Source organism: Haemaphysalis longicornis, unplaced genomic scaffold (assembly GCF_048455015.1).
Source record: "Haemaphysalis longicornis isolate Haplotype H1 unplaced genomic scaffold, Haemaphysalis longicornis Haplotype H1 scaffold_8, whole genome shotgun sequence".
NCBI classification, from domain to species: Eukaryota; Metazoa; Arthropoda; class Arachnida; order Ixodida; family Ixodidae; genus Haemaphysalis; species Haemaphysalis longicornis.
Genome location: NW_027526445.1, coordinates 130,702,988 through 130,725,336, shown reverse-complemented (window position 1 = coordinate 130,725,336; position 22,349 = coordinate 130,702,988). Strand labels below are relative to the sequence as shown.

Below are 22,349 nucleotides of genomic sequence, written 5' to 3'. Positions count from 1 at the left end.
ACGGAGCAGACGACGCACGCCGGTGTTTTTTTTTTTTTATTCAGCTTGCGGGTGCACTGGCACAAGCCACGCCATGTCCGTGGCGCAGCGGCCATGTCCGTGGCCGTGTCCAGTGCTGCCAAGCAAAGAAATTGACAGCTAAACTTTGAATGAATACCACCTATAGGCGTTCACACCAGCCACTCAATCATTTAAAAGCATTTCTCATTCCGTCAGTGACAACTCCTAGAGGTCCAAGCCAGCCCCTTCGGACTAAGAAACGTAGCACGGGGACGGCCATGGCTTGGGGGCGTAAAAGCTACCGTTGCCAGCGCGAGAGCGCCTAGACCACACTGGTACCGGACTCCTACTTTGGGACGCAATGCCCACGTCGCAAAAAAATGAAAGTAAAACGTGAGAGAGAAATGGCAGCTTTATTTACTTATTTCTCAGCAAATAACCCATCGTTGCTCGTCAAACATAAGCCGAAGAACTGCGAAACGTACGATCTTTCAGTTACAAAAATGTTTCATTCATCCTTTAGTGAACTTTTTAATGGTTCGCTGGACATCTACGTTATCTCTCTCTCTCTCTCTCTCTCTCTCTCTCTCTCTCTCTCTCTCTCTCTCTCTCTCTCTCTCTCTCTCTCTCTCTCTCTCTCTCTCTCTCTCTCTCTCTCTCTCTCTTCACCACAGAAGCTGCTGCTCTAAATCGCAGAACGCCTGGGGTGGCTTTTCCCTCTTTCTTTGTTAGTTTTTAATTTCATTTGGTAACCCAACGCACAAGAATGAGAGCAGCAAAACACGTTGCCGTGGTGTTAAATGTCGATCACGTTCCATACTGCAACTAGGCGCCCATGTTCTGAACGTTTGAAGACTATTTTTTCTTTTATATAGGGTGATTGGTTTCAGTTCTATGGATGGTGAGCAGACCCTCTAACGAAACTAAGCATTTCCGGACGCAGATGTCTTTAATTTCACCTCTGCTTTCAGCACTCAGGAGCAAACAAACCGATAGTTTCGGAATCGAAACGACACGCAAGGCGCGTCATGATTGGCACGCGTAAGTAGTAGAAGGGGGAAGTTTTGCCGAAGCTACAGAGTCTGCACCTTGTTGATTGAGCCCCGCGGAGAACCACTCGTGGGCCCCGTACATTCAGCGTTCTGCACGTCTATAAGGATGAACAAGACGGAGGGGAGTCGAGCCCGATCAGCATGTCCCTATGGTTGCGTAGCACCCCGGCAAGCTTCGGGGTCAACTGGCAGATCTGGGCATCCAGGTCGCGCAGGGCTTCCTCGCGGTACGCCGCGTAGTGGGCCGGGAGGTCGAGTTCTTGGTAGACAGCCTTCACTGCCTCTTCGTCGGCTCCACCCCTCACACCACGCCCCACGTGCGCCTGCGGGGCGAAAAATAGAGAGAAAATTGTACAGCTAAGCCTGGATGTAACGAACCTCTATGAAACGAATTCCCGGATTTAACGAAGTTTTTCCATTCCCCATTGCCGCCAGCTCCATTGAAACCCATGTGTGGTGACCTCGATGTAACGAAGCCGTTGAAATGATTAACCTTGATGTAACGAATTCGCTACGCTGACGAGGCATTGTTTTCTTTTTTGCACTTTTTCAGAAAAATCGGCGTTAGAAATGCAATAATTTAGCGAACTTCGCCCGCACCGCAAAGTAGGATGCGTTTCCCGTGTCAGTGCGGTGTCGGTTAGGAAATAGGCCTGCCTGCCGACGTGTAGTCGCGAGTCTCCGCTGCTATCTGTGGTGCCGATTCGTCGGTGCTGAGTTCAGCTGCCTGAAAGCGAAAAGTTTTGTCTTTGCAAGAGGAGCTCGCAATTTTAAATGCGTACTGTCTCCGCCGGTGAGAGACAAGGACGTCGCCGCCCGGTTCAGCATCCTAGCTAGCCCCAATTCAACAATTATCAGCGCGGAAGAGAGCATCAAGTTGATGAAAAGTGGCCCTTTCAGCGTAAGTCCGGTCCTTGAAACGGATTAAGGCATCGAAGATTGTCAAAACGGATAAGTGGATACTCAAGTTACGTTTGTGAGTATACAGGGGTAAGTGACCTTGCTTCTTTTCAGTGCGGTGTAGTGATTAAGTTTGTGGGAAAGCAAGCAGGCGCCAATCATGCTGTTTTTCACTGTGAAATAAATCCCTTTAAGGAGCCATGAAGAGAAAATAAAACTTTGTTTAGTTTGAAAGAACTAGGAATCAGTGTCTCACTCAGCTCCATTAGAGCCACAAAAGATGTTTTTTAACGAAAAAAAGCAAGAATTATTTAAAAACTTTCCAATTTTGCGCCACAGTGACGTGTTATGAGCAAGAATGACGTCATATGGGCCAACAATAAAACATAATTTTCAGTGCGTTAACTGCACGTTAGCATTCAAGTGATGCGGTCAAATGGAACTAGAGGCCCCATTACAGACGTCCAGTCATGTGTCGTCGCGACAGGTCAGTTAGGCGGCCGCCAATCGCACAAACAAGGTTCTGTGACGTCATAGAAAAGTTGCGGGAAATTGGCTAGGGGGTCGCGACTGCTTCACACGTTTTCTTTAATATCTCCGTTATTTGTTCAAAGATTGCGATGATATTGGTATCATTGTTATCGGGACTAAGCAGTGTTTCTAATAAACCCAACTTGTATTTTGTCTTCATGGCTCCTTTAAGGATGAGTTTACCGTCACTGATATCTACCAATTTGGTTTCGTTTCTGCTTCATTCACGCGGGCCTTTACTCGAAACCTGAATGTAACAAATATCTGCAGGTAACGAAAAATTGCGATTTTTTTACAACTTCGTTATATCCAGGTTTAACTGTATTGTAAATCGGGGTCAAGAGGGGACCATGACCGGTACTTTAAGCAAGCCCTTCAGTTAAACGTTTCCGAGTCTTCGGGTCTGAACTACCAAGCGCCGCCTCCCATTGCTCGCGCGTGAGAACGATCTTTGGAAACGGATCTTTGGCACATGCCCCACGTGGTATGAACGATGGTGTCCTTTAAGCCACATGCAGGGCAGTTGGGTGACTGATGCAGGATGGGGTGAATGGGGTGCGGTTTGGAGCGACAGGGCAAGGAATCAGTTGGTTTGAATGAGGCGCCATAGGTGTTCTTCCGCGCAGTAAGACACACTTTCGTCATTACGTATTCCGCGTGAAGGCCTGCCAGTCGCACTGGTATGTACAACTGGCAACAGCAGTTGCTAAGAAATTTTGAAATACTAAATGACACAGGGTGCGTAGGGATCCTTCGCCTGTTGCAATACTATGTGCAACATTACGGCTGTGGGAACCACAGTTGTTATTGCTGTGGCTTAATGGTATACAACAAGGGCGCGACACTTCAATCGGCCATAACTTTGAGGGAAAAACTAGCCTGCATTTCTACCATACGAAAATTACGTTTAGGGGTGACCCCGTCAGGCAATTTTGCCGAGAAAGGCGTCAAGTATAAAAACGGGTGTAGTGACCTGATCCCAAGATGCATGGACTCGACGATGGAGAGTCGAGCCGACTGGCGGGTTCAGCTTACCTCGAAACCTCCCATGTTTATATGAACCCCATACAAAGAGGCGAGGCGAGGGGACCGGAGCGCTTCGCCGCTCGCCGACTCAGCCCAACGACTATGTCCGACAAGCGAGCCAAGCGGACTCGCCCAACAGTTCCCCCCCCCCCCCCCCCTACCCCCATCCGCTTATACATGGATGGGTCAACTCGAAAAAACCTGTTTTTCTCGATTCAAGTCTCCTTTGTCGTGTTTATGTATATAGGGCTGTAGTAGTGTTGGTGACAGTGAGAAGCGACAACACAATAGTGCCTCCGTGCCCTGCGTCACTATCATTTCTTTTATCATTTCTATATCGTTTCTCGATACAGCACAGCAATCCCTAGAATCTCCTCTAGGGAATCTAGATCCTTAGAAAAGGAAAGCGTTGCAGGGGGCGGCAGAAAGTTAGATGGGCAGATGAGATCAAGAAGTTTGCGGGGATAAATTAGTCGCAGTTAGCACAGGACCGGGATAATTGAAAAATGATGGGAGAGGCCTTTGCCCTGCAGTGGGAGTAGATAGACTGGTGGTGATGATGATGATGATGATGATGATGATGATGATGATGATATTATTTCTATTATTTCGCGTCGCTCGGTTGTTGACTGGAGAGTATGTACGCAAGGAAAGTCAGCGAACAACGTCTCCGCCGGCTTGTGCATATTTTTGCTTGTCGCTGCTGCTTACACTACTGGGTCACACACCCACCGAGTTAGGCTTGCGGAGTCACCCGACAAGTATGCCTAGCATGTGATCACCCTTTCTACCTGGCTGCCTCATGACTGATATTACTTGATATTCTTTAAAGCAGACATTGTCTACCCTGACTGTGGCTGTACCCTAAAGCACAAAGCTCTCTACGTGTACCCTATATATATATATATATATATATATATATATATATATATATATATATATATATATATATATATAAATGGTGCACTTAGAAGCATCCAGTATACTGGATTCCAAATTGTAGGCCAAGGGACTTGATTGGAAGTATGTTGCCGAAATATCTCTGGTTTTGTTTTATCTGCAAAGTCGCACGTGAGTGCAGGGCTTCCTTTCTATTTTTTCGGTTGACTGACATTAAACTAATATAGAAGAAAAAGAGCGTGGGCGTTGTTTCCAGGTCTGCTGCTACAGCTCGTGTCTTAATGCAGCTGTGAGCCGAAGTTTTAATCCCCATTTAACTCCAATAAAAAGGCTGCTCAATGACTAGCGCTTAGATTACCTAGAAATAGATAGCGCGTCTCATAGGCAAAACACGTCTCCACATTCATTCTGGCGCTTTACGTCACCATGCTTGACTTATAATCAAGGAAATCTTCGTCCCGTTCTGTGGTCTGATTTGCTTCCGGTATATGAACCAACGAGTGAACCACTCCCTTGCTTCAATTGATTTCTCAATTGGACGCGTTAGTGTAAACGAGATGCAAGATGTCCGAAGAACGTGCAATGGCACACACAAAAGCCAATGAAATGCCTCGGAGGGGAGAACCGCCCGGGCATCTTGGGAAGCGCGCACAAGGAGGCTGGCACTATAACGCGTCAAATCCAGTGGGAAGCTAAGTAAGACGACATGGACTGCAAGTGAAAGGTGTAACCCTGTTGCGGGATGAGGGGGATCTCACCTGTATGCGTTGTGCTTGCTCGGGCGACGCGAGGGACAGGGCGGTGAGCAGGAGCCAGCTATATTTGCCCTCCACGATGTCGGTGCCCATCTTGGAGGGGTGCCCCGGGGTGCTGTAACAGTCGAGGTAGTCGTCGCGCACCTGGTACATGCGTCCAAGGTGTAGCGCCGGTGCCTGGACTTGCTCGTGCAGCAAGCTGTCCTCCACGCCCGCCTGCGGTGGCGCCACATTTTGAATCAAGGAGTATCCCAGACTCCACTTCCGGTTAACTCTACGACTGTATCAGAAGCTCGCCTCTTTAATGCCATAGGGCAAGGCACGAAAGCACACACTTTGATTATTCTTGGAGCTTTAATTCCAATCCCACCACCCATGACTAACAGTGTGGTAACAAAAAGTAGCAGCAACTCCTCAATGCCATTCGGAACAATATTATACAATTGTTTCGGACATAGCATAGATACTCTTTGCCCACTCCCTTCTTCAATGAAAATATATTCCTCTTGTTGGGAAGGATTGTCTTGCCCGTGCATTCTTTGTATATATCTTCCATGTGTATCTTCCATGAAAGTGTATCTTCCATGAAAAAATCCCTTGCCCTTCCACCCCTTGGCACGCGCAGAAAATTTTCCAGGCTGTCATACTTCCACTATCTGTATCACAGCGCCCACCCGTTTGCACGCACTCACATTCGTCTACCCCCGCACGTTTCATCTCGCCTTGATCATGCGCATAAAGTCAACCCTATATTCGCCAGAACAAACGCTTATCAAAATTCCCCGCTTCTACTCAGCATCGCCGAATGGAATTCATTGCCATCCCACATAGCCATCTTGACACATACTTCATCGTTTCAATCTGCACTCTTAGCCTTCCTTGAAAATGAATATTTATGATGTTTTTTTTACGGCTTCACATCTGTATTTCCGCTGTACGGCGCTTCTTGTGCCTAAAATGTTTTTTTTTCCTTCTTAGTGTAGTAGTTCCTATTGTTCATGTGGTTGATTTATTGAACTGTTTCCAAGAACTGATTTTATCTGTGTATAATTTAGTCCCCCCCTATGTAATGCCCACGGGCCCTTAGGGTACGTATATGTATGTATGTATGTATGTATGTATGTATGTATGTATGTATGTATGTATGTATGTATGTATGTATGTATGTATGTATGTATGTATGTATGTATGTATGTATGTATGTATGTATGTATGTATGTATGTATGTATGTATGTATATCCTCCAAGAGTCTCTTGTGCTCCTCCTCTATTTTGTGTTCCGTCAATGCTTCCAGTCCTTTTGGGAGCCTCCAGGATCAAATGTTTTTTTTTTTTTGTAACCTACATATGCAACCAAAATCAGTTCAGTAAATTCCACACGCTTGCTATTATACGAATGACGGCAGGAATCCAGCCAATTCTCAGTAAAGCTATATTCTAAAATTTTATGCGTAACGTACGCGGCGAGGATAAGCGTTTTCGCGCTCTTTGCATTTCCTGCATCGTTTAACTACTGCTGCTTGCGCGAGCGGCAGTGTAATGTGCCGCGGTACAGGCAAACAACTTTTCACTCTGTAGTGCCTTCTTGAAAACAAAAACAACGTCAACTGGTTCTTTAAAGGGGCCATGAAGACAAAATACAACATTGGTTAATTAGAAGTCTGCTTGGTACCGGTAACAATGATACCAATTCTATCAAAACTTTAAAAAATAATGGAGATACGCATTAAGAAAAACAGACGAAGGAGTGGGGACTCTCCAGGAACTTTTTGGAGATTTCTATGCGACGTCGCAAAATTTTGATTGCGAAACTGGCGACTAAGCTACCGACCTAAGCAACCGCCAAGAAACATGGGTGGGCGATTGTAGCGGTGCTTGTAATTTGGTTTGATCGTATCACTTCAATGCTAACGTGCAGTTGACACGGTGATAGCCAAGTATTTATTGCTGTCCCATTTTACATCACTCCTGACCTTATTACGTCACTGCATCGCGGAATTTGAAAGTTATTTACTATTTCTTGAGTATTTTAGGGGATAAATGTCTTTCGTGGGTTTAATAGAGGCGAGTGAGTTACCAAAAGCTAGTAGCGTGGTTGGTATCGAACAAGGTTTTATTTTGTCTTCTTTGCCCATTTCAGCATGACTACGGGGCTGTTGTGTGCAGAGCGCTCTGCAGGTGGTGTTGTTCCTGTTGAGCGAGAACACCTCACCAACAGCATTCCAGCTCGAATGGGCAGCACCAACGAGTAGAAGCCCGCCTTGAAGTCCAGAGTAGCCCAGTAGCGGTCGAAGGACGGGCGCTGCTGCCCTTGGTTTGCCATGACGGATATGATGTCAAGCTCCTGACCGAGTACGCAGCGAAAGTCGGCCTCGTGGAAGAGCTCGAGCAAGGCTGGATAGCAGTGCATCGACCTCAGCTGCTGCCTCAGAACCCAGCCCACAGCCTTGTCCATGAAGAGTGCGTTGTTGATGGCGCGGAGGCCGACGTCGGGACGTGTGTGCCAACATGGTCGGCCTCGGCGCACAAACGACTTGTCCATTATGTCGTCCAGGACCAGAATGTAGGACTGCATCTGCGTAAACAGTAAATACTCATTATCTTCAATCGAGGTTGGTTGAAAAAATACAGGTGTGCAATTATAAGTTGTCGACGTAGAAGCCCGCGCGAATTTTTTTCATAAAGAACCAATTTTTCTGCTGCTTCGCTACAAATGGCGTCGAAATGGCTCCCTAGCCACGTAGCACCCCTCCTTTCCCCTCCAACTCCTCACGCTCTCTGCTACCCTTCCTCCCATTCACTTCCCTACAGCCCTCTTGGAACCACTCTTACTCTCTATCTCCACTTCCCTGCTCCTGACTTCCCCTTCCTTCGGATCCTGAATGGTGCCGCGCGAATTCATTTTGATCTTGCGATCACAGTTGTCCAAGCAGTGGATGCTGTGAACACATTCTACACGGGTGAGCTTGCGTTGTCAAGGTTTAGATGGCATGGCCGCAGTCCCAGAATTCAAAGCAGTGCTCTACTTTTGCGAAAGCAATAAATGTCCCAGCGAGCGAAGAGACTGCGTTCGACGTCTGTAACAGCGATACGGTTCCGAGCCCCCGTGCCTTCGAAGCATTCCATAGCGTGAGGCGTTCCATAGCAGGCGCAAAAACTGGACAGAAGCGAAAGTCGGCCGTCCACACCAGCACACCGCTGCAGATGAAGTCAAAACGCTAGAGCGGAAGAACGCAGCGAAGAGAGCGAACTAACAGGCAGTGAAATACGCCATCGTCGTGGACCCTCCCACTGCACGAACGAGCAGTGGGGCAATGCGTAGAGAGAGAGAGAGAGAGAGAGAGAGAGAGAGAGAGAGAGAGAGCTCTTTATTACGTGAAAGCAGAGAGGTTTTCCGCCATGTTCCCGCTTACATGCTACTCTGCGGGTATGCTAAGAACGGAATAAAGGCCTTTAAAAATTAGCAGTGGCGTAGCTCGGCTATTCCAGGATATACGTAGCCTGAGCTAAGGTTCAGCTGGTTATTCTTAGACCTCCTGGTTGTCTAGGATTAGCTGAATTTCGTGCTTAGTGCTGCTAAAACGATTCCAATCCAATCCAATTCAATCGAAATCCAATCCAATCCAATCGCGGTGGCGGCTCCGGCGCGCCAGCTGTGCGCCGTGTGACGTCACTGCTCCTCGCGCATGCGCAGCACAGCTCTCCAGGAGCCACGCTAAATTGCTCAACCTCGGCAAGTGTAGCTTACGCTAGAAAAAGTAGGCTACAGACACAAGCCGTTCGAAATCGTAAAAGGCGGAAGCGTCTCGATCGTTAAGAGGACGAATATCTTCAAGAACTTGTGGAGGAAGCAAAGCATCTCAGACGTTCAGGTTGGACGTCGGGGTGATTTCTGATCACTCATCGCAAACATGAACGCTTGTCCATTCAGAGCCTTCGAGGAGCCCTCAGCTGTACTCGTTAAACCCGTTTATTACACGAGTGTTTTGCTCTAATATACTATGCTCACCGGTAATCCTCTAGCAGCACCACAACCCATCCTTACAGTTATTTTTTCTGTTTCCAAATAGCCCGGATTAAGTCATCAACACCATAACAGAGACTAAAGTTACAAGGGGTGACCTCGACCACATTCATCGTCTAACATTAAACGGATCGTTCTTCAGAACACCGAACCACTAGCGCACACTATTACTCTAGTTCACAAAACTAGAGTAATAGTTTCCCGGCCCAACTAAAACGAGCCAAGGTCGCACCAGTATTTGAAAAAGACAATAACATCTATGTCGTAGAGGCGATACAAAAATACCGGGCCATATCCACTAACGTAGAACCTGGGGAGGGGCGAAGCATGCAGGGCATGAGGGTATTCTTGGCGCCTTGGAGTTTTTGCCAACAGAGATGAAACCGTTAGGGGTAGAGGTATACAGCTTTGCTGTAAAAGTTTCATGTCTTTGAAGCACGAAGAGCTCCAGCGCGATGCGTAAACGAGTGTCCTGGTGTTTTTTAGTACGCGTTATGTTCTAGCGCGAGGAGTAAACAACTTTCCAGGTGTTCCAGTACTGTGCCTACGTGAGACGATGATTACAACGGCGACGACGACAGGAGACGCCAACAGCCCCAGCCCCTAAGGGCTTCATCCCGTAAGGGGACCGAACTTTAAATTATCGACGAAGTTCAATTCTTCCGTTTTTTGCCGAAATAATCGAAAAGTGCATCGAACGGCGTTTAGATAAGTATTTATCGAAGTTCAACACCTTATCAAGCCACCATTTGGTTTCCGCGCCGGTCACTCCACAAATCTTGCTTTACTGTCTTTCACTCACAACATTAAGCATCTAATTGATGCAGGAAATTATGCTAAAGCCCTCTTCATTGATCTGCAAAAGCTTTATATTGGGTAAATCACAACATTCTCTTTAATAAACTAGATGCAATAGGCGTTGTATGTCCTGCTTTGCCACTAATTCAAAGCTACTTATCTGACAGAAGTCAAACAGTCTGTGTCTCACAAAATCTTTCAAACTTTAAAACCACAAACAAAGGCATACCTCGGGGCTTAATACTTGCTCCTCTCCTCTTCTGGATACACATCAATGATTGCTTAATTGTGTTCCGGCCGGCCCGAGTGGAGGTCGGGGGGACACCGCGCCTTGACGACAGGCCTAGAATAGTCGGGCTATGGGCGATCCTGCGTGGTCCGCCTGCAGCCTCCGTAGGATTTTTGATCCAATAAAGTCGATTTCTCTCTCTCTCTCTCTCTCTCTCTCTCTCCAACTTTGAACCCTTCTTGTACGCCGACTATGCTACAATATTAGCTACTGACAAATGCCTTAATTCCTTGACTGCAAAACGTACCTCTGACACTAATACCATTTTGCTGTTGTGTCGCAAAACTGTTGAGGCATACATTTCAACGCACCTAAAACAGTGTTCATGATCTTCCATTCCAGTCAGCGGCACTTTACACGTGAACCAATAGCAAATATTAACAATCATACCATTCAAGCGGTCAACCAATGCATGTTTCTACGAGTGATTCTTGATAGCCGTTTGAAGTATACTGAGCACATTTCATATTTAATGACAAAAGCTGCTCATGGCATCAAAAGCGCGCCATTTTTTTTTTTTCAGTTCATCCACCTTACTTTCCCTTTACTATGCTTTGATTCATAGGCAATTAACGTACTGCTTATCTTCATGGGGTTACGTACCCCACTCATTTGGTGCCATTATAACACATCCAAAGTTAGGCCACTCCCATATTTGATTGATTGATTGTAGGGTTTAACGCGCCGACGCAACGCAGGCGATGAGGCGCGCCGTAGTGGAGGGCTCCGGATTAATTTTGACCACCTGGGGATCTTTAACGTGCGCCGAAATCTCGAACACACGGGCGTTTTTGCTTTTCGCCTCCATCAGAAAAGCGGCCGCCGCGGCCGGGAATCGAGCCCGCGACCTCGTGCTCAGCAGCGCAACGCCTTAGCCACTGAGCCACCGCGGCGGGTGCCACTCCCATATTGACTTTCAGTAAATATTGACACCCATGCTTCTTCACTGCTTCGGCATTGAGTGTAGGCGTCAATGAATTATTTGCAAATAAAAACCCATCAATTAATTATTTAAATATAACCTGGCAATTACCCGCCGCGGTGGCTCAGTGGCTAAGGCGTTGCGCTGCTGAGCACAAGGTTGCGGGTTCGATTCCCGGCCGCGGCGGCCGCTTTTCAGATGGAGGCGAAAAGCAAAAACGCCCGTGTGTACGAGATTTCGGCGCACGTTAAAGATCCCCAGGTGGTCAATATTAATCCGGAGCCCTCCACTACGGCGCGCCTCATCGCCTGCGTTGCGTCGGCGCGTTAAACCCTACAATCAATCAATCAATCAATAACCTGGCAATTTTGTTAAGTCATAACATGGTACCATTGAATGTTATCGCTCGGTAAAGTCATATTAACTATTATTTCACTTATTACAATTATTCCGCTAGGTTTGCCTCTAATGATAATTTGCGCTTTCCCATCGTACGCTCTAATTATGGAAAACAAACTGTTGACTTTGCCGCTCTCGTGTTTTCGAATGTGTACTTAAAACAGGTCGAATTTTTTTCTACAGTCATAACCACATTCGCACTTTTTTATTTTCAGCATGCAACTTCCTGTCATTATTTGCCCTTAGCGATGTGTTAATTTTGTTGATTTATTTGCTCTGCTGCCAATGCTTCCAGTACCATTGTCTATATGATTACTTACGGGAGGTCGCCTTTCAGCCCTAAACTCTGAAGCCTCCTTTTGTATTGTTACTCTGGTACATATTATCAATGAACAAATAAACTCTTTTCAGATTCTGATTGAGGCGTGCAAGAAATGTAGCCTAAACGTGATTGATTCTCGTTAATATTTTATTTTTGACCCTTGAAATAGTCCGCTGCTTCATATGAAATTCGCATTAAAATTGCACATGTCAATAAAGGTGTGCGCTGACAATGCCGAATTTCCACTTTGCTTGCCTTTAAAGGAATTTCTTTTCCCAACGTTCACACCTGACTGCAGGAAAATAGTTTTGTTTTGTATAGTTTTGTAATAGTGCATCACGTGTGCATTAAAGGGGTCCTGAAATGCCTTCCGCCGATGCATGGATGTACATGTAACCAAATAAAGCAATGTATTAGCAATCTCCTCCTGCAAGAATTTTGTTAAAGCGATGAGTATTAGCTGAGAAATCGTAAATCAAAAACCGCGCATAATCGTCGCGCCGTATTTCCTCCTCCTTTCAACTGTTTCTTCGCTGTTGGCCTCCCCTCCCATGATGCTCCGCTCCTCAGCGGTGACGTACTTCCTCTATTGCGCTCCCACAGACTGCCGTCTGCTACGCGCCAGCTCTTTCGGCTTTTTCATCTTTGTAGACACCATGGACACTCCTCTAAAGGCTGGAAAAGCGAACGAAAGACCTGGCCGCATGCAGTTGGTATCGGCGGCGAACTCGCAGCCGCGCGGGGAGAATCGTGCGCTCGTTCCCTTTGGTGCGCCGCGCACTGTTTATCCAAAAAGCGCGGTCTCAGATGTGGCCCCGCTGGTGCCGGGTGTTATTTTGCGGCGGTTGTAATTCCTACTACCGGCGGCATGTGAAAAAAGACATTTTCAACCGACACAGAACCCGTGCACAAAACGCGCCGGATCGGATCGCTTAAGGCGCAGAGCAAACCAACGCCGCACTCGATCAGCGAGAACCCGTGTTCTGGCAAGCTGCACCCATGTGTTGCATTCAACACTGATGGGAAAGCGTTTATTTGCACTTGTTTGGATAGTCGTAAAATGTCCAAACACTCCGGCACTCCGCTAGCAGATCAGCCGGCGAGACATTTCGGAAAACATTTGACAGATGGCGCCGTATGCATTAGTGTGTCGCTACGCAAAACTGATGAGACGCTCTACTAAAACAAACTCCCCTCGTGGTGTTTACGTAGCGGGACGCAAAAATTTAGCGTTTAGCGTATGCAAAGGCCACAAACGCTGTACTAAACCTCTATTAGCAGCAAAATAGCGTGCGTATGTGAGACCGCTTGCGTTTACAAAGCTGCACGTCGAGCGCGTACGTTTCAAACCTAGTGACATCGTTTAAATACACTGGCAAGCACAGTGTAACGTAGTCAGATATCAACCGTATGCTCAGGCGACAAGCAAGAGCTTGTTTTATGTGGGGCGGAGATTGCGCATAAAGCCCGTTCGCACTTGCGACGAAAGCTAGCGAAAGCGATGGGAATTCCGTCACTTTGTCGCGCGACGATCGTGTTTGTCGAATGGTCGGGAGAAATTTTCGTCGCGCGACAGAATTCCCGTCGCTTTCGCTCGCTTTCGCCGCAAGCGGGATTGGAAAGTTCTGCCGCTGCCGTCTGCTACGCAGCGCGGAGGCAACCGCGCGATCTGCTCGGGCCGGGCGAACGCGCACACTACCGCACGGCAGCGTCCCAAGCGGCAGCCGGCCGCGTACATCGCTCCCGGCGCCCGCCTGGAGCCCGCGCTCGGCACACTAGCCAGTATATTTCAGGCACAACAATGGAGGAAAGATTTTTTGCTTCCGATGAACCAAGTTCTTTGCCCCTGTGTTTTTAAATACGTGAAGTGGTTAGCACGTCGCCCTCACGCAGCTTTGTATCGTCGTAGCATCGCTGACTGTCCGAACGAAGCCTGCAGCTAAGCCAATGCAGCGACCGAAGCTAGAGTGTATTAGAAACTTATAGTACACTCTACCGAAGCTGTGTGTCTGTGTGTGCATCGCCTCCTGTGTGTAGTGGACGCGTTCGTTTCGCGATGAAATGCGACGTTGTACTGCGGGTGGATAGTGCTTCCCATGGTCTGGATTATCTTTCTCGAACGACGTACGACTCAACCTCGCATGGGGTATGTGTAGTGTGCCTGGCTAAAAGCCTTCTCGCTTGCGTGCCTGAGTTCAGTGGCTTGCTGTTCGTCCCGGAAACCGGGTGTGAGGTGAGTGCCGAATTTAAACTGGCAGGAGGAGGCAACCCATCGTCTGTCAATCGCGGTTCAGACTTGCAACGCATGTTGTGACGTTGCGTTCGTTCGAAACGCATCTCTGGATTGTTTTGAAGTTGAATAAAATGTACGCGTCAAACCCGGACATTCGGCTCAGGGTGTTGTCTGCGATTGCACGAAAGAAGTGCCACGGGGCTTTCTTTATGGTGCGTACTCACGTAAGATAAAATCCATGTCGTGTTATGGCCGTGTTGCATTCAATACACATGGTTAAGCGTTTGTTTACACTTGTTTCGTTTGTCATAAAATGTCCAAGTACTCCGGCACTCCGCTGGCAGATCAGCCGGCGAGCCGACGCTGAGCAGACGACTCATCTCTTTGCCGGAAGTGCGTGAAAAAGCCGCCCAATAGCAGGATGTCTAGCTCATGACGAACATCTGGGAATTGGTGATGTAGACATGTGAAGATGGCGGCGTCCAAAAATACGAAGGGAAGGGTGAGAAAAAAGCGACAGACTTTGCAACAAAAGTGTGAGCTTTCCGCTGCGCGTAAAAGAGTAATACTTGGCACAGCTGACGTTGACGACCCAATCTAACGAGTGCGCTAGTTCATTTAGTTTGCTCAAAATGCCTTTCAGGGCCCCTTTAAGAAATTTTTCGGAAAAAAATCAGGCAGACATTATTATTTCAGAATTAACAAAAAAAAACTAAACTACATGCCTCAATCATTACTTAAAATTGTATACGAGGCTACGCGGATGAATACTTGCATTTTAAGTACAGAAAACAAAAAGGCACTGAAACAACATAACGATTTGAAACAAAGAGATCCGCATGTGTAAGTCTCCGGAAAATCAGAACTTTAAAAGCAAAAAAAAAATTACACCATCTCCCCGAAGGGAACTATGTGGTCATGCAAAGCATGGGGGTTTCGTGTAGGTTCCACACCGGAGCAGAACCGGCGCAGGCGGTGTCTCGGAGCAGATTGAACGCCGCGCAGTCTGCTCCGCTGCTTTTATACAACTGGAGGAGAGGAGAATGGAGGATAGACGCGCATGCGCAGTGGGGGTGTGGACGGCGCAACAACAAGGGAGGGACATAGTCCCGACCATGAGATGACTCCTGGAGCGACAGTGTTGCCGGTGTCTTCCTGAGCCGGCACGAGACGAGCCGAGCGGCGAGGAGGAGAGCGGCGTTATCACAGCTGGTGTGGAGAGGGAGACGAGGAGGAGAGGTGCTGACGCCGGACGCCGACGGGTGACGGAGGGTCGACTAAGAGATGCTTTGCATCTAAAACAAGACGTTGGCCATATTTTCTTCCAACTGACAGAGCGTTATGTCGAGTTTAATTCCAGAAAGAATCTCCGAAAGCCATTCGTAGAGCCCCCAGGTTGAAAAATGTTGTTTCCCGCAGAATAAAAGCCGAAAAGCTGTTTAAACTTGAGCTCTATCAGCGCGGATAGTTACCCAACAATTCCGCTCGGCGAAGGGGGAAACGCTAGACCAAGAAGTGGGGAATGCTGTACCATGAAGGAGCTGACAAGCTTGTGTTGGGAGAGCGCGCCTCAAGAAAAAAAAACGCTTCCCGTGTTCGGCATAGACCCTGGGCCCTTCGTGTTATGAAACCACGGTCTACACGATTGCGCTATCTTTTTTTTTCTTTATAGCGCAAGGGAATATGATCAAACATGACTGTACAAGGACGCTACATAGTCAAGCAAAAAGGAGAATACACTAAAGTTAGGAAAGCCGCAAATACATCAAACTTCAAGCAAACGCACACAGCGTTCCAGAGGGAACCGTAGTTGGTCGAAAGAGTCATCGCATACGCGGCGCACAACACTTCCTCTGGGTTCGTAGCGCGGGTGATGGCTTTGGACTTTACGTGAGTTGAAGTGAACTTTTGCCTCGGAGATTGGCAGTTTGCATTTTAAACTATAGGATGGTGAATTGTGGGCTTTTATTTAACTCAGTTTGCTTGCTTGGAGAAAGCTTCCCTTTATAACTTCTTTCTCTTAAGAAAGGGATAGACCTAAATAAAGCCAAGTTAAAGCTACTGGAGACCACCAGCTGCGCTGTTTCCCGAGTCTTCGCATCCGAATTGCGAAGGTGACCGAATTTTTTCCGCCTGTTGGTCGACCAGTGATTATCTGCATGGTCTCCACCACGCCCGTAATTCCCGCACCTTCCGTAACATTCCTGTTCTACCTCTGCATCCCCTGTTGCCTCCACTTAGTCGTCCTGCCTGTTCGTTTACCGTGAAAGAATTTGGCCCCATAACCAACGATATTGTGGATTAGCCTTGGGTTTCGGTTTTACCAACTCAGACATCGCGAGACGACTGCGGGGAGCGTCCGCTGAACCGGTTTCCAGCGCTGCTGAGTCGAAGCAGACGCCCGCCGGCCCGACCGGGTGCTTCTGAAATTCGCACGTGCTGGCTGGATTTGCACCCGCTGGCACCTCAGGAGCCTCGTTCGTCAACCCGCACTCTCCGCCACATCCGTCGGCCTTACTTCCGACGAACAACGCGCCAACCAACCTGGCACGTACCAAGCGCAGCGGGCACTCCCCTAACTGGCGGGGAAAGTCAAGCTCTTCGCAAGAAATTCAGCGCTGCGCTTACTTGATAAACTTGAGCTTCGCCTCCTTATGAGTTTTCACCGGCAGGTGTCTCCATACAATTTGTGGACTCTCAGCAAATTCTGCGCGTAACACTTGACAGTTCCATGACGTCGTCACCCTACGTTCATCTTTTGAAGAAGCTGGGCTCCTTTACCCAAGTGCTACAGACGTTGTCGAGCAGCGCAAGTGGCTGCTCTGTTTCGCCTCTCAGATGTCTTCACACTCTGGTGCCCGGAAGTTACAACTGCCAATATGGAAGACAAGAACGAAAAAAAAAAATGCGGTTGATGCCTCTTCCATAGGAATCGGTAAAACACGAAAGTGAAATGTGCCTTCACAGGTGCATTTATTGTGCATCCATATGAGCTTGCACATCGCTATTTATATTACGCCGGTATGGAACCGTTAGACGCATCAACGTTAGACACTGGATTGCACGCGCCGGAACATTGCGTAAATCCGTCTGAAACCATAGCCCCTTGAAAACCGTGTGAACTAAACGGAACCAAACCCCGCTTTACTTCTCCTAAATGGCAGAATCTCCTTGCCGGCATCTGAATGAAGAAAGTAGTGGGGAAGATGTAAGGCGCATTCGTACGCCTACTTGCGCTTGAATTCGTAGCGCAGTGTGGGCAAAGCGCTGAGTACCTCCTGTTGCAGCGGGAGAGTTCGTGGCTCGAACCCTCGCGCAGCCGATGCAATGGAGCTTTTTGGCGGCGTCGCTTCCGTGACGGATATGACACCGGTCAGATCTTCGTGTACCCGGGCATAAAACGCTTTCGTGTTAAAATAAACTGGCCAAGCTTGTAGCAGTGGTGGAACGCTGGAGAAGCAGCAGAGGTGGTGGTCGACCTCGTTTCTCTCCACACTGACAGCGCATTTGGGGAAAGAGGGAGCAGCCGGAACCCCAGCAGTGAAAAGCTGTTTCGGATGGCAAGGCCGTTAAAGTATGTGCAGTGTTTTATTCAGTAGCAATCATCGTCGTCAATTTCGTCGTCATATTCCGAAGGCGCAGCAGCGTAGGGCAACTCCTCTTGTAGCAGCGCGTCCTCACCTCGGCAGACCTCCCTGTTCTTTTAAGCTTGTCCGGTGGCCGTCTCCGCGTGTGGAGTGTGATGGGATGGCTTGAAAGATTCGTCGTCATCGTCTTCGGCGCGGCATACCTGTGGCGCGCCGGTAGCTATACGACGACGACGACGTAGGCGGGAGATCTCTATGGGGCGTAAGCCCACGCGCAATCCTGGACGGCTCCGCGCGGTCGCCGCGAGGCACGCGCTCACGTGCGCTCGGAATTTTTTTCTTAAAGCCACTGGGTGAAGGTCGTGCCCGGCGCCTCGAGCCGGGGAAGCCAGGCGGTCGCCGCGAGGCACGCGCTCAGATGCGTTCGGGGTTTTCGGTCTACGCCGGACGGATTTTTGTCAGCCTTAACAATTCTGCTGTTAAAAGTATCAGCCGCTTTACAAAATTAATCCTGACTGCACATTCCAAAGCCGTTGGCAAACTAGAGGAAGCAACCGTTGGCCGATTATGCGTCAAGGTCGCTTCCCCCAACGAATAACTGCACATGACACGCCGAGTTACACCCCTCTCTGCCACGCTAGTAGAGTTAGTGAGGAGATCAAAGATGTATTTTGCGTGTGTCCTCGATTTAATAGCCCCCGCACCATACGACGACTTAGTGACTGCGTGCTTATGCACGCCTGAAACTCAGCAACACCATTTGTCCATGGCACTAGACTGACTCTGCGACACTGGAAGCAGAGCCGGTGGTCGACTTTCTCCCCACACTGACAATGGATTCCTGGGAAAGAGGTAGCAGCCGGACCCCGGCAGTGCAAAGGTGGACTTGGAATGATGACTGCACCCCCAGCTAGGTTCGACGATAGTGTGGGAGGCAAATCTGGGTTGCATTTGTTGCCATGGTGTATTTTCTCCTTGACTGGAGATTGGAGCGTATCCTTTAAACATTTGCCCTAACCGTGGTGGTGTGCGTGGTCTTTGTGTGCTCTCCTTTGTCTGTCAGTTTTTATGTGCGTTTCTGTGTCTGGTAGAGTTTGCGTGCACTCCTGTGTTACACCCACTTTCGACCTTTTCATGATACAAAGAAGCCAGCCTGGTAGCGAGTTCAGCTTACTACTCCATATGATCTCGTATAGAGTAGTAAGCAGAGCTCGCTACCCAGCTGGCTTCTTTGCATCCTGAAAGGTGTCCCTCCCTCCTCTAACGAAACTGGCCTTCCAAGACGTAAGCTTACCAGAAGAGTGTCCTTTTTTTGACGGAGGCCATCCCAAATTCCTAACCTTGAACTCAAGCATTTTTGTTGCACTGTGCTCACACAAAAACTGCTTCAGATGATACATGGCCGCCTCATTGACTCCTCTTTGTATCTGTACAGTGTGGTAGCATTAGCGGGCAATTTGCACGAGGTGGAATGTCTGGAACAATGGTGGAGCTGGAATGACAACTGCACCGATAGCTGGGTGCGACGATAGGGTGGGAGGCAAATTTGGGCTGTATTCGTGGCTGTCAACCGATTGTGCCCAGTTACTAGGATATTTGGCTGCTGCTGCACCTGTCACACTCCCCGTGAACACGTCGGTGGTTATGTACATCGCCTGCGTTGGTTGAACAAGGACTTCATGTCGGCATAAAATTCGCATTCGATCCTGTGTATATCATTTGTGCGCCATTATTCCTGCACAAACAGCTACGGCTTATAGAGAGATGTCCTCACCAGCTCGACGCACCAGCCGACCAAGCACGCCTGGTGCAGGTAGGGCGCGTCATCCTCCGCCAGGAGCTCGTAGGTTTGGACCACGGTCAGCAGTCGAGTGCGCTTTCCGCCCGGCAGGTTGTACTCCAAGGCCTTCCGGAGGCCTTCCATGGCTGGGGCCACCTCGCGCTCGCCGAAGTCAGCCTCCATCACAGTCTTCATCAGATCCTCTCTCGCCACTTGCACCGGGGGATCACTCACCGAACTTACCGTCGGAAGCCGGCGCCGCTCGCTCGCAATGTCTGCCGCCGTTCTTAGGGGGGGAATAAAAGGAACGACTGCACTACGAGGAAAAGCTTCATTTACACGCACATTCTTGAAGGAGAAAACGTTCGTTGCCAGTGCACTCAGCACGCCCATGGAGGCGGAAAGCTTACGTGGGCGGAACCACGACGAACGGTACGCCATGACCACAAAAATACTAAATCGCATTGAGCTCTGGAATACCACCGAGGAAGCCTTCAACCAGAGCAGCTAAATACAGTACTTGTTAATGGGCAACCTTCTTGAGCTATCTGCTGAGCATTTACTCACGACGGGGAGTGTCTGATATTCGTTCGTTGCGGCACTGCGGCCGGATGTACTGCAGCCGCAAAAGTGTGCGGTACTAGGTGAGGTCGGCTTGAGAGGGAAACGACGGGGAAGAGAGGGACGCTGACGTCCCGTAAAATTTTGGAAAGCGTGTTAACGTTTTGCGATATAGCCAATTATTCTGGCGTCACAGGTTGGGGAGAGTGTTATGAGTGAGCGGAGAGCGGGTTTGTGCGGAGAGGTGGTTTATCCCGTTTGCCGAGGCATAGGTTTGCTTTCAGAAATATTTCAGCCCCTATTGGCTCAGAAATTGGTGTGACCGTTTTAAATGACTCGCCCCAGATACTCTCGCTTAGACGCTTCGACGCCCATAGTTCAGTTCACGACGTGTCGTGTGAGTAAAGAGGCCCCTTTTCAATGTGAGGGTAAAGGTCCCTGAACCCTGAATCAACCACCTGCGAGTGCGAACACTCCAGCTTTCTGAAATTACGGATTATTAGTTCTGGCTCTGTGATATCGACAACAGCTGTTCGCTTCGTCGGGACATAAGTAGTGCGGCTGTAGATGTTCCCGGGTCCATCTGCGCAGGCCTGCAGCTTGCTCCCTCGAAAGGAATGTAATTTGCCAAGCGTGGGATTGAATTTGCGTAGGGTGAATGCAGTCGGACGCTCCGTATGGCATTTCGGCTGCGCGCGGCAAAACGACAGAATGAAATGTCTGTTATTGCTTTAGCAATAAGGGGTAATTTCGGGAAGTAAAATTTAGAATGTGGATATTATTCAAAGCCTGTTTCTTTATCTTCTGAAAAACAATATAAAGACTTTACTGCGTCAACGAAAAATGGCCAAACAGCCACTCTCCTGTTGCTATCTCTTACCCTTTCCCGCTCTGTAGCCTTCCTACGTGCTGTAATGTCCTCCAGCCAGTGCCGCTTCTCGTAAACTATGCAAAATAGTTGACAGTTTTTCTAGTGTTTCCCAGGCGGCGCTCCCAAGGAAAGCTGAGAGGCCCGTGACACGCTGTAGAAGTGGGTGCAGTGTTCTCGATTTGCGAGCAGTGACGTAGGGTGGGACGTTCGCCGGCGTGCGCCACATAGCGGATAAGTGCCTGAACTAAGCATCCCTACCGCTCCCATTGTAAAGCGGGTGACGCGTTAGGCAATGTTTCTGCAGGCGGTGTTGACTGCATTAACCAAACATACCTGTACGTTACGTTGGGAAATACTGTATAGGAAGTGGGAAAGAGGGCGTAGCATATGCAACAGATAAGAAACGTTTTGTTTCTAAAGCACGCGGCTGGCTTCAACGTAACGAATGTGGTTTCCAGTCGTTTATTTAAGCGGTTGAGCACGTGGACTACGCCAATATTTACATTGCCAGAAACACATCGAATCCTCTGCTCTGAAACCGAGAAGCAGCTTTGGACGATGTAGCGAAAATTACTTCATAGCAGCTTCCATGGCTGAACGTTGATTCGCACTTCGTAGGGTCGAATGGCTGACTACCTGATGAACTCCGCTTCATGCAGGCGCTTATCGTGTGACCTCGGACGTTTCGCTATGCAGCTAAGCCACAACAGTGAAAAGAGCCGTCAGATTAGAGACTCTACTATAACTATATACGTGCAGAGTTCGGTACGCGACGCACCAGAAACTAAAAACGAATTCAATGGATTCAACGACTTCACGCTCACGGCTTCCAGTTCCGAAACCCGAGCATGCACAAGAAACACGGCCCGTGCACCACTATAGCATGCGTTTCACGCAACTGAATGCCGTGTGGTGAGAAGCTACTGGACAGGACAAGGTAACCGTGAAGACAATGAAAGATAGCATCGACGTCCAAGCTCCAGTGCTGCAAAGAATTTTTAACTATGCGTTGCAGATGAGTGTTTGCCCCAACATTGTAAATCTTGCTATGGTGGTTCCCGTATTTAAATCCGAAGACGTCAATGACATTGGAAGCTATTGCCCAATTTCGGTATCTACTGTCGTAAACAATGTTTTTGAAAAACTTGTTTAAATTCAATTAAGAAATTATTAAGACCCGAATCTTATAATAATGAGTAACCAGCATGGGAAAATGGGTCGGCGTTCATTGCTGTAGGGTAATTAACCCAAAAAATGCATATCTCTTAGCGCAGTAGCCTTTTTCTTCATCTTAAGAAGGCACTTGATGCTGCGGAACACGCTTTCTTATTAGAGAAATTGCGAATCTATGTACTTAGCAGTTCGACATTTGATCTATTTTTCAGTCATTTATCGTGGA

General features: G+C 48.4%; 1 protein-coding gene across 1 annotated transcript; it reads right to left on the bottom strand.

The window, feature by feature from the left end:
* Window positions 1–610: 610 nt before the first annotated feature.
* On the bottom strand, window positions 611–20,103 carry LOC144149349 (farnesyl pyrophosphate synthase-like). Its single transcript, XM_077680908.1, has 4 exons — window positions 19,513–20,103; window positions 7,377–7,739; window positions 5,168–5,380; window positions 611–1,375 (listed from the first exon to the last, which is right to left on the bottom strand). Exons 1-4 carry the CDS (start codon window positions 19,981–19,983, stop codon window positions 1,151–1,153), a joined length of 1,272 nt encoding a protein of 423 aa, XP_077537034.1. The 5' UTR covers window positions 19,984–20,103; the 3' UTR covers window positions 611–1,150.
* Between the last annotated feature and the right edge of the window lie 2,246 nt (window positions 20,104–22,349).

Excerpts from the sequence above, each read along its gene's own strand:
- LOC144149349 (XM_077680908.1), bottom strand. The coding sequence starts at position 19,983 with ATGCGATTTAGTATTTTTGTGGTCATGGCGTACCGTTCGTCGTGGTTC. Across the intron at positions 5,381-7,376 it reads TTCGAGCTGGAATGCTGTTG|GCGGGCGTGGAGGACAGCTT; the intron begins GTGAGGTGTTCT and ends GCGCCACCGCAG. Across the intron at positions 1,376-5,167 it reads AGCAAGCACAACGCATACAG|GCGCACGTGGGGCGTGGTGT; the intron begins GTGAGATCCCCC and ends TTCGCCCCGCAG.